Below are 12418 nucleotides of genomic sequence, written 5' to 3' on the forward strand. Positions count from 1 at the left end.
AGCAGAAATGGACAGAGGGATAGAACTGTTTCTTAATCAATTTTTTTGAGAAATTAGGTTTTTAATTTAAGAGATACAGTAACTAAACTATAATGTAAGCAGAATAAGAAAAATGCAAGTTTTTTACTATTTTTGCGCTCATCCTACTCAGGAATATCTTTTTGACATAATTTTTTTTTACGGCCGGAAGCATAAATCAATCCTATCGTCTATCGGTTCCAGGAGTTTATTATCATCAATTCTATTAAATCAAGTGATTTTCAAGGACCAAAAAGTAATTTTGGGATGCAAACAGACTATGGTTATTTTGGACTGGGAATCATTAAGAAGATCCGAAGAGTGAGTACCAAAATTCTAAACGGTTAGTTTTCAAGACTGCAGTTTCAGGTTTAAAATTACATCAGATTACACGCAAAAAATGCCCATAAAACTGGCAAAGGTTTGTCAGTATAATTTGCAATTTTTGGACTTGAAGACTTTGAAAAGCGATTACAATTCGTCCCCTTATATTAGGAAAAAAATCAACATGTTTTTTGGCGGAATGTGTTTTTACCATGTATTAAGTTATTGTGTGAAAATTGCTGTCAATTGAGAGCAAATTTTCCTTTTCTAATTTTTCTCCGGTTCTGTGGCGTACTTGGCCTTTTTTTGAAAAAATGGCTTTGAGCGATATGATTACCACCTCAATGCATTTACAAACGTAATTTTTAAAAACGATGATTAATAATGAATATTTTATTACAAAAATGTACAAAATATTAATCTATCTCTAAGACAATAGTTCTAACTTGACAACAAAACACTGCAGGCAAAAAGTGATACACTGGCTAAGACTAGAGGCACTGTATGTAAGAAGCAAGTTTAAGCACAAGTTCTTCGTTTTTTTCAATTGTATCCTCAGCAAAACAATATCTTTCCGTGGAAAAACAATCCAAAAAAAAATATTTTGCTGACGTGTGAATTTGATCTTAGCTTTCGTTAGCAGCTGTAACACGGACAGGAGTGTATAGTAACTTGACTTGAATGTCGTATTTTTTGTTTCTCAATAAGGTCGCCATAATTGATCATTCACGTCAACTATTTCCTCGGAACCAAAAACTGTCGGTTGAATCATATCTAGGTCAAGGTCAATCGCCGAAGACGCATTATCAATTTGACCTCCAGAAAGCAAGACTTCTTCACTCAAACTTGAACTTTCTTGATCGTTCTGGACAGCCAAAGGGCTATTGCCTTCAAATATCGGTTTTGGAGATGTGAAAACATTTTCGTCCATAAAATTGGTAAGTTTTCGGGAGTCAAAACTGGTCGCGGGCGCACCAGACGTTGCAAGGTTCCCAAAGTTAACTTCCGACTGTTTCGAGTTCACTTCACTGCCGTTTATCAAATGGGGATATGAACCCGCGAATTGAAAAGATCGATTACCGTTAATCGAAGATTTTTGGGCGATAAACTGATAGGGTTCCGAAGCACTCGAAACTTGGTTGTCAACTTTAGTGTTTGGCTGCGAGTTCCAAAATTGCGTAGGTTGAATGTTCGAATCATGACCGCCGTAAGCTGAAATCTGAGGGGCTGAGCCAAAATGGAGATTTTGCTGACTTTTAAGCTGAAAACCGGGAAGTTGTTGTTGTTGATGATGATGATGAGTTGGGTGACCAAAATTGGTATAAGGTGAAAAAGTGGTGAAATGATTTACAGAAGGCTGATTTTGAAATGTTTGCTGATTAGGTTGTATATAAGATATGCATTTCGTAGTAACTGAAGTTTCGTGAAAAAGCGGTGTAATTTGTTGTTGGAATGTGTGAACCGAAGGCAACGATTTCTGCTGTTGTAACCCTTGCCCAAATTGCTCTTGTTGACTGAATTGTTTTTGTTGATTTATCGATTGTTTACTGCTGTTTGTGTTTTGCCCGAAACATGCAAAATTTGCACTTTTTGGGTCTGAGAGGTTGAAAATGGTGGGCTGCAACAGCCGCCAATCAGACACAGGTGATGAAGTGATGTTATTTGTATTTGGTAGTGCTGAAAACATTTGGGGGTGAAAATCGTGGGTAGAAGTTGGGTTGTAAATAGTTGTCGGAAATGCGCCCACTGACCCGCAAGTTGGGTATTCGTAAGTAGCTTCTGTTTTTATTTGTTGATCACCTGGCCATGATTGAGCAGTTAAAGTTGACATTTCGGGCGAGGTAAAACAGTTGGCGGCTTCTGAAAAAAAAACAAAATCTAATGAGCTAAAATTTAATATTATCTGACGTATAAGTGGAAAAAGTTGGTTTTGATAAATCAACTTTTGTAAATAAAAAATACGGTGAAATTAAGAACAAAATTTAACAAAAACTCAACATAGCACAAATAAATGGGGATATTACATAATAAAAGGACTGTGCTGATCTTTCCAATTTATAAATAAAAAAGAATGATTCCTGATAAATATTTTCGGTTTTTTAAGCTATCATCTGTTCGCTTAAAGTTATAGGGAAGCTAAAACAAAATTCAAGCTACCAAGGAGTAACAATTAATTCTTTTATCGCATTCATTTTGACCTAAAAAGGAAAAACCAACTCAAAACAGATGAAATTTTGTCGCATTCCTTTATTTACAATTCACTTTATTATTTACACAAATACACCTCCATTTTTTGCAGTTCAGAAAAGGACAAAATACAAAATTTTTTATTGATTCTTTTTATTTGTCTATTGTTTTCCAATGAACTTTTTCAGCTAACCTTAAGAGTGAAAAAAACATCTGTTTAAAAATTGACAATACCGCCCCCACCTTTATATAACGGTTGTACGGCGCCGCCTAGCATAGTAAAAATGCCTCTTGTTTGTTTACAAACAACTATTTAGATATTATTTTATAAGGAGTAAATAACTAAAGAGGCAATTATACAATCACAATTATCCTTTTCCCTCCCCCTAAAATTCCCGTCTTATGTTTCTCGTATCCGGTTTGCTGTGGCTTTTCCACAAATCGCGCGCGGTCAAAATGTCTGGAAAATGCGTGGGTGTGCGCCTTCTGCTCTTTTCAGCACTTTTTTGTGGTCCAAGAATAACTTCAGTTATAAAACCCTGGAACTTATTTCTTAATTGGCAGTAAGGTCTTTTTAACAGTGAAAAATATTTCCTGTTGAGAAAATGAGCTGAATTAGCTTCAAACTTTTATTCTTTAGCTCAATTTTACAATAAAGTATAATTGGTCCTTTACAAAAATTGTTGTTCAATTTGAATCAGTTCTTAGAAAATAATAGAATCAGTTTGAAATCTTGGAAATCGTAAATAAACTTCAAAAATGCCAAATTTCAGCTGTGACTAGCTAGAGAATTAAATAAATTTGCAAATCTATTTCACTCAAATCGATATGATTTTTACGATAAAAACAATCAAATATCAATTTTTAATTCGGGATTTTTAGCAGGAATATTTCAAATAGGTGGGAAATATTCACGATAGCTCTGAGTAAAATTCATATCACATTGATTCAGAAGCTATACAAGTCTTAAAACGGAAGCAATAAGTGAAATCCGAGTTATCCAAGGAAAAAAATATTTTTTTTTAGGATTTGACACATAATTTTGTAAGCACGCCGCTATTATTTTGCGGAACATGTAAACAAAAATAGTTGAAGGGGTCGGATAGATGAAACCATATTCTCGTATCTCAAATTTGAGGGAAAAAATTGCTAAAAAATCACCTTGATGACCGCTAGTGGCTGCTGATTGGGATGAAACATGCTCCACCAATTTAGCTCCTTCCTCAAACCTCGCGTGAACAGATTGCACGGGCTGCAAAGTGAACAAACTTTCACTGCCCAAATTTGAATTCACGTTCGCAGAAACATTATCAACTGTTATGTAACTTGGTGACTGAATTGCGTAATCAGGCGAGGCATTACGTAACAATGTGTCTGTTGTTACGTCAGAGGGGACTAAAGTTCCTGTGTCAAGTCTGTTAGCCCCACAAGAGGTCGAATTTATTCCGCTATCTGAATTCTCGGCGAACGGGTTGTTAAACTCGTTAGGGTTCAATAGAGAATGTTGTTGATTTAAAGGGAATAACCCGCTGGCGCAGGGTTCAATTGGAATGGGCGACTGGCAGTTACTGGACCCACAAGGCGAGCTGGAACAGTTAGATCCGGTTGTTGTGTCGCTAGTTATGCTTTCACTGCCGCCGCTAACGTGTTTAACCCGGCCGCTAAATCCCCCCAAAGTATGGGTTGCGGGGTAGTTGGGTACAATAGAAGTATCGCTGGTAGTGGTGGGGGCACCAATAACGTGTGAAGAACTGCCGCCGCACCCAGCATTGATTTCTAAACACAAATTTGGGCTTGATTATTTTTTTTATTTGTTGTTGATTACTGTGGGAAAACGCTTGTTTATCTTTTTTTAAATAGTATGAGTCGATTAGGGATTAGTTAATTTAAAGTTAAATTTTGACCCTGAGTTTCTATAGACCATATTTTTTCAAATCATTTTTGGTATTTCAGGTTAATTTTAGTTTACTATTTTTTTTAAAAAAAATGGAAAACGTCTAGTTTAAAAGAGAACTTAATAAGATCTATAAATTCAACCCTCATTGAAGATTTTTAAAAAAACAATATTTGAATAACCGTCTTTTAGTGAGCCATTATTTGAATTCAGTTAAGTTTTCCATTTTCACGGTTCCATGAATTTCCAACTTCTGGGAAAAATATGGAAAAGTAATTACGAAGACGAAGGAATACGTTAAGATTGTTTGTTATTTGAGTGTCAACTGACTCAAAGGCACTCCTCTACTGAAATTAATCATAATCGGTTATAACTTGTTAGTTTACCCTTTAACAAGTTCTTTCTGAAGTTAGATTAGAATTCATTAACCAAATTTACGTTGGCGTATATTTACTTGTGATCTAGACTAGCTATGAATCATAACTAGCGATTATAACTAGTAGAACTATTATATAAACGAAAGGCTTGGCTTAAAAAGTTGTTTCTTTTCTTGAGTTAAACGAAAGCGTTGACTTTAATGGCAGAAATCTTCAGCTACGCTTGTCAATAAATTGTACAATCAAGCAATCCTTTTTCAAAAACATACAAATCTTAAGCGTTTATTTATTCAACAATCTACATTTAACATTGACAACCAAAATTACAACTTAGGTGGTCAAATTGTAATAAAAACACTCATAAAATGCTCTTTTTTGGTCCAAAAGTCATAACTAGATTAGATATAAATGGTATTAAACCGTAGGATTAGATTGAGATTAGACACCTTGGTGTTTTTGAGTACTCAGGCTCTAATCAAATTTTGAGAACTTGATAGGCGATACAAATCCAGGACTACTTTTGTCCGTATCTAGTCAAAACTTTCGCAAACTGGAAATATAGATCAATACCGGAGTTAAAACTGCGGTCTAACTTCGTTGTGGGCCAATCAGTCAAATTAAATTACAATTTTAAGCCGTTGCAAAACCCAATTAAATTCAGTTATTGTAAGCAATAACCCAAAATTTTGGTGTAGAATGTCCCCCGTGTGGGGCGATATTTCCCTTGGAGGTAATGGGCTTAACCTTGTTAATAACTAATCAATTATTAACTGGCTTAAAGTGACAAGTTAAGATTTCTTTAACTTGGTTTATAGCAGGTGCCGGATAACTAGTTAAGTCTTAACCATCTGCTAAAATCGGGTGACTTATAACTCATAACTAAACTTGGTTATAACTTGCCTAGTAAATATTGATAACAATTTATTCGGCTATACGAAAAAGGTAACGAGAGGGGAAAAATTCCTATAAAGGGAAATTTTGGGGTTCGCTTTTATTAGTCAATAAGTTTTGATCGGCTTGAAAATTGACCAATCAGATGCCATGGTTTTGCGAAATATACAAGTTCGGTTTCGCAATACGAGCTGAAACTTCGTTCTACCCAAAATACTCAGGGCTGCCCAAATATCTATTTATATACCCATCCAAGAAAAAGAATGCTTACAAAGCCTAAAGTTGTCACTGAAAACCCTGCTGTTAACTTCCAAAGAAACACTTATAAGATCAGTTAGCAGTATTTATTTTTCAAGGGTTGTAATTTTGTGCAAAATGTCGAAAATGAGGTTGTTTTTGTTTCCGTTAATCTATAAATCTAGTTATTAACCAGATTATAACTAAAACCGCATCCTAGTATAAACAAGCTTATTCTTATCATGTCACAAATTTGATACCCTGCCCAATAAATTAAACTGTTAATCCTTAGTTTGTAATTTGTTAATCTGTCGGTGGCTAATCAACAAAATTGAGTGTTAATCGGGTATATTTAACCGTATTTTGAAGCATCAACACTTATGTCTAAATCTTCTGACAAAACAAACAAAATTTTAATCCTACTAAATCTAAAAAAAAGCTGTGACCGGGGTTCGAACCCTCTTCCTATGCAAATGAAGCCAAAATTTCCAATTTTAATATACAACAAAATTGTCGGTTCAAAATGTCGGAACAATTATAACAAAGTTAGTAAAATGAACATTTAGAAAATTGAAGATGAAATGATTCTTTCCCATTACAGTCGCTCCCCCAAAATGTTATATTTAAGGTAATGGGGGTAATAAAGGGAAAACCCAATGAATTGGAGCTGAAAACGTGGGTTCACTTTGATAGAACAAAAATAAGAATCGTGAATTACAGAACAGTCGACTGAGAGCGATTATAGCGATCTAATTTATGTACTGTGTTCTCAAAATTTTGTTTAATTGAAGCACATATTGAATCAACTCAAAGAGCCATTAGATGATGAAGTTGATCTAATAATTTCATAGCAATATTTACTTTGAGATTAGTTGATCTTGTTGAACTCACTGATTTATAACTTATTTGGTTAGCGGATTCGTTGAACAAGAGTTAAAGCCCAAACAAGCCAGTCAAATTGGGTCTTTAAATATCATGACCATTACTGGTAAATATACGACTTTCGACCCAGAAAATTGGGTTTTTTAATTTCATCGCAGGCTCAATAATTTCATCGCAGTATTCGTAATAAATTAATTATAATTAATTTGGTTTGTGCGTAATCGCAGCGGAACAGCATTAGGCTTTTTTTTATCGGCAGTGGATTAACAGCCGCCTGTTTTCAGCTGCCCCTTTTTTATCATTCCCCACATTTCAGACTGTTCTTTTCATGAGCAGCACTGCTCTTTTTTGGTGACTACTTTTTTGCGTCAGAAACTTTCACATGGTACCAGCATTGATGGAAGAAATTGAATAAGAATGACTTACTTCGCGACGTTCGAGGTCCGTCGACTGTCACTTTGATAGCCCTGTGATAAGTTGCGACTACTTTGCTAGGCTCACACAGAACTGAGATAGTCACTGAGAAGTACTTTCCTGAAAAAAAAACAAATATCTACTTAATAGTCAAAACAATCAAGACAAATCAGGAGAAATCTTAGAATTTCGCTCAAACTCTTTCATTAATAATCAAAAATTCCCCTGTCACTTTTGAGGCAAAAAAGAGGAAAAAATATGGAAAACGAAAAAAGATGTAAAAAAAACAGTATTTATATTTTTAACAGTTGTAGAATTTTTAAAATAGGCTCATACTTTTCAAAAAGTATATTTGTTTAGCAGATAGCGAACCAGAATAAAAGTTAGCATACAAACAAAAACTAAACTACGTCAAAAACATTTTTTTAAAAAAGTAAGAAAAATTTTTTTTTCTTTAAATAGATATCTTTTTAGATCTTTAATCGTGTACTCGTGGTTAATGTCTAATCGAATTATCTATCCATCAAGCAACTTATAAAGTTTCATATAATATTATAAGCCTAATACAACTTCACATAACATTAGACCCAGTCAAAAAATTTTCAGGCAATGATGAAAAAGAAATCAAGGCGAAGCCAGAGTTCATTAGCAGCATCAATTTCAAGGTGAAACAAGATCGCTTCCCTAATTCCAGGAAAATACGGGAAGCATAAAATAAGAACTGGTTTTTAATAATTAAACTGGGTCGGACGAGGTCTAGACAACCGGCGCGCAATTTCAGGAAACAATCACCCCCCCCCCCTCCAAGGAATCCGCGACAGATAATTATAAAAGTTCAGGGACCGCGCGGTTAAATTTGCCGGTGAACTCGGCGACAATGATCATATGATTTTGGAAAAGTTAAAAAGGTTCAAATAATTTAAGATGTCTGATCCGATATGAAATGAAAAAAAAAAGATATTATAAATTTGTAAATTTGTTCTATGAACAAATATGATATATACGATCAAATTGAGATTTATTTTTATTTGCTCAATTTATACGAAAAAGATTTTGTATTACTTCAAATAAGAGATGATGAAAAACAGAATTCTTCATGTTTCCGATTTCAGCTAATTTTTGTAAAAAAAAAGAACAAAAACGTCATTTTATACCGTTTATGTAAAAAATTAAAATTTTCATTCCACTAATACGAAAAAAGTCGATAAATCAGAGTAATTGATTGACAGAAATGCAATCTTTTGAAAAACGGGAACAATTTCGAGAATTATTTTAAGGAAAAATTAAGTTTTACATTTTTTCACGCAAACTTGCAGAAATTAGACACAAGACTGAGGCATAACCCAAAAATTCCTTACCTCTCCCACTTCGCCCCACAAATCTCAGATCACTAAACTTTGCCACTTTTCCCAGACCCGGAATCTCGCCAGAAACGACCGCAGTGTTGTTCCGGAGCGCCGCGCTAGGGTTGTCATTGTTGCCAGCCGATACCACGATTTGGGTTCCGGTTGGGGCGTCCAAATCGCCCCGAATCACGACTGCAAAAGTGTTGGGTAAACTTTTGTTGCTCCTGTAGTGTTGCGGTAGCCGGGTACACCAAATGTTGGGGTTATCGGTTCTGACAAGGTCGTTTAGGTCCATATCCGAAGTCCCAATCCAGGACCCAACGAACCCGCCTCGACCAGGGTACGATTCCGGAAGATGAAGCCCGTAATTAGGCAAGCCCAACCCGTAGGGTGAAAAGGGTTCAAAGTCGCCCAATTTGTCTTCGTAAACTGGGTTTGAAAAGTCGTTTTGTGAATCAAAATAAGCAAAATCTTCAAAATTTTCCTCGCTTTTTATGTTTCTTTGTTCACTCAAGCGGGAAAAAGTGGGCAAAACATCCGAATTAAAAGAAGTTGGGCAGTTTTCAATGGTCAAAAGCATATTATAAACCGTTTATAATTAATAAGTTTATAAATTTAATAATTTGTCTCGGGGTGGAGACAAAAAATGTTCTTTACTAGCGAAGTTAGAAATTGTCACAGAATTTGACAGACGGAAAATTGAATTCGAAAACCGCAGAAATGATGTTTCAGCTGAAATAATTATTACCAAGTGTGGTTTAACAATAACAGAGGATGCAAGTGTTTATAACTAAGTTATGATTTAGTAATAACTAGTTAAGGGGACCAATTTATTAAAATTACAAGCAGCTAAGAATAACGTGAGCAAGTTATGTTTATTGATTGAAATACTTTGACAAGTTTATAACAACAATATTAACTAAAGTTATCCATCCAACTTGATGAAGGAAAATTTAGGAAAAGAATGAATTGAAATAATTCTTTCGAATTAATAACTAATATTTCAATAAATTCTATCCGCTTTATTTCCAGCGCAGCACGAATTCGGCAAAAATTCGCGAATGAGACTATCGCATTCGGATTAAATTCTTATCCAATCAGCTTTCGCTTATCTACTCACTTGTAAGCTACTAGTCACGAACGCCTACTATGTTTGGCAATAGTACTTTTACAATCACAATTCTAACCGGTTAAGCGGCGTCCGAAAAGAAACAGCCAGACTTGTACTGCTTGAATTAAAGTACTTTACTAATAGTCGACTTGATTAATAATCGGGTCTTCAGTAAATATTCAATATAAACTCTCGGCCGGAAAGTTGTCGTATTCGTTACAAAAACTTTGCTTAGTTTAGTCCCAAAAAAGGACAAATTTCAAATTTTCTGGACCTCCGCGCGAGTTCGAACAACGCTTACTATTCGTAGAATTAGTTATAAATTCGTCTTCGGTTTTATTTGTATAATCTATTAAATTTTCAGCTGGTTTAAATATAAGTTTCAATTTTGACCGAATGTTTTCACTTTCGATTGCTTTGGTCTGTTTACAATTTTTCGGCTTTCTCTTTTCTTAACTTCAGAAAGCGATACTAAACAAATACAAACAAAACAGATCTTCTGTAAATTAATGTCTGGCTTTTCGCTTTGATACTGTTGTCTTGTCTTCGTTTTTAAAATTAGTCTTCAAAGTTCTAACTTTATTATGCATGAAATGAAAGATTTCCGAAAGCGGCCGATTCTTTTTCAACTCGGCGTTTCATTTTGAAGTCTGTGATCAAATTGTAGAGATGTTTTTATTCACACCTTCAAACAAATGAAATGTCTGGATAATGGAGGCCCTTGTAAAAGGTCAATGACCGTTAGCTTGGATGAGTCTGAGAAAAAGAGACTACCGCCGTTGTTTAAAGCCAGCTAAAATCAATGACTAATGCTGGTTTAAATTACCTCTGGTCAATAATTACAAAATAAATCTAATACAGCATGTGTAACTTGTAATAATTACCGGGCGTTCGTTACAAGCGATATGAAATTAATGAAATTAACAAACGTTAATGAAGGGGGGGGGGGTTAAATAGACTTTGTCTGTTTATATAAACAGGGTAATATAAATTTTTGAATATTTGGCAGCATTTTTGAATTCCATAAATTTCAACAAAACTTACACTTAAAACTTGAAAAATCATTGATTCTATAATTAAATCTGACTTTTAGAAAAAGGGGGGACTAAAAACAGCCAATCAACGGAATGGCTTACATGCCAAAACCATTCTCTATCTGAGTAGAGGAAAATTTTCCGCTAGTCACTATCTGATAAAGGAGTTTCTAGCAAGATGCGTTTGTCTCAAATTCCGGATCATTTATCTTTTCGTCTGAGAATTCTAAAACTTTTTAAAACAACTCCGGAGCCGAACAGAATGTTCCAACATACTCAAAACTCAAGATTTTCAAAAAATTATTTTTCGTCGGAGGAAGTTCTATTTTCTATTCAAATTATTCAAAAGCCATTAGAAGCAATTTTGGATCTTTTCAACAATTGCCAACCCCCTTTGGTACCTAGTAGAGAATCCCCTCCCCTTTTGTGCTATACTTTACCACAATATTACTTGGCCTACACTTTAGATAGCCGAATATTAGTTTAAGCGCGATTGCGGACCGCTGTTCATGGCCATGCCTCTCATGCGCTGTGGGATGTAATCCGGAAATCGCGGGTCGGTTATCGCGAGCGCGCCCACCGACCCGCCAGTCGGAAAATCTTTTCGCTTTGTATTCCGGTTCGGCTAATTGCTATACCACGGTGTATTTTATTCTATTCAATTTAATAGTATGTGCATGCGTGGAAAGTTATTAGTCGTCTCTGATTGGTTAATAAATAGCTCGCTTAAATTCTATTCAAGAATAGCCCCCCTTTTGCAAAAGGGGGGCAATTGTTGAAAACATCTGCAATTTTTAGTAATTCTAAAATTAATAAAAGTTAGAAAAAAGTAATCAATTTGAAAAGTTGATTACAAAAAGTTAATTATTTGTCACTTTAAAAAGAGAAAACTCTTCTTCAGTAGAAATTTGTGTCAACCAGAAATAACTCACATTTTGCAAAATCAAAAAACCAAATAAATGACTCTCTTGTAATAACCACCAAAAACAAAACTAGTTACATCTGAACTTGCTCTTATAAAAATTTTTTGACTTCAGAAAGCTACACGACATATATCATAAACAGATAATGTCCAACGGCATCAATTTAAATTATAGTAGAACAAAAATAAAGGGGAAAATCCACTTATATACCATGTAAACTTCATAGGCCGGCCTGCTTTGTCAAAATTGAGTTACCCGTAACACCTACAGAGAAAACTGTTTTCTACTAGTGTTTTATTGCAGGTTTTTTCAAGTTTTCGTACGAACGAATCGAAAGTTGCTTGCCCCTTTTAAAAATTGACAAATCTAAGCAAACTCTTCTAACCAAAAAAACCAATTCTAAGAAATGAAAGCAGCCGTAAATTTTCATCGACATGGTACAGCTAGGTCTATTATCACAACAACAACTTTCATTCAAAATATACAAAGAGTTCAAAAAGAGGCTAGAAAGCAAGCTGCCTAGTCATTAATATGCTTTAAAAACAAAGCTGGAATAAATTTTTAACCTTCGGGGAAAATTCGAATACAAATCATGTTATGTTTTAACAAATCTTCTTTCGAATTGCATCATCTGCAACACAAAACATATTAATGGTTACGCAGAATGATAGTGAACATTTGGTTATTCAGTCAATCTTGCTGAAACAAAACAAAAACGCGAGAATTTCGCATAAAAATGCAAAGTCGGAAAAACACATTTCAAGACATGTGTAACAACCC

The 12418-nt window shown here is 34.7% G+C and overlaps 1 protein-coding gene across 1 annotated transcript; it reads right to left on the minus strand.

The window, feature by feature from the left end:
• Positions 1 to 720: 720 nt before the first annotated feature.
• LOC142353880 (uncharacterized) lies at positions 721 to 9702 on the minus strand. The gene is made up of 4 exons (XM_075406109.1): positions 8583 to 9702; positions 7237 to 7344; positions 3691 to 4305; positions 721 to 2202 (listed from the first exon to the last, which is right to left on the minus strand). The coding sequence occupies exons 1-4, from the start codon at positions 9148 to 9150 to the stop codon at positions 1043 to 1045; spliced, it is 2451 nt and encodes an 816-aa protein (XP_075262224.1). The 5' UTR covers positions 9151 to 9702; the 3' UTR covers positions 721 to 1042.
• Positions 9703 to 12418: the final 2716 nt, after the last annotated feature.

Source organism: Convolutriloba macropyga, chromosome 15, assembly GCF_964194025.1.
Source record: "Convolutriloba macropyga chromosome 15, txConMacr16.3, whole genome shotgun sequence".
NCBI lineage: Eukaryota > Metazoa > Xenacoelomorpha > Acoela > Convolutidae > Convolutriloba > Convolutriloba macropyga.

What these genes read in the sequence shown, in the direction of transcription:
- LOC142353880 (XM_075406109.1), bottom strand. Translation starts at nt 9,150, where the DNA reads ATGCTTTTGACCATTGAAAACTGCCCAACTTCTTTTAATTCGGATGTT. An exon ending in CGGACCTCGAACGTCGCGAA is followed by an intron (nt 4,306 to 7,236) that starts GTAAGTCATTCT and finishes ATTTGTGTTTAG; the next exon opens with AAATCAATGCTGGGTGCGGC. An exon ending in AGCCACTAGCGGTCATCAAG is followed by an intron (nt 2,203 to 3,690) that starts GTGATTTTTTAG and finishes TTTTTTTTTCAG; the next exon opens with AAGCCGCCAACTGTTTTACC.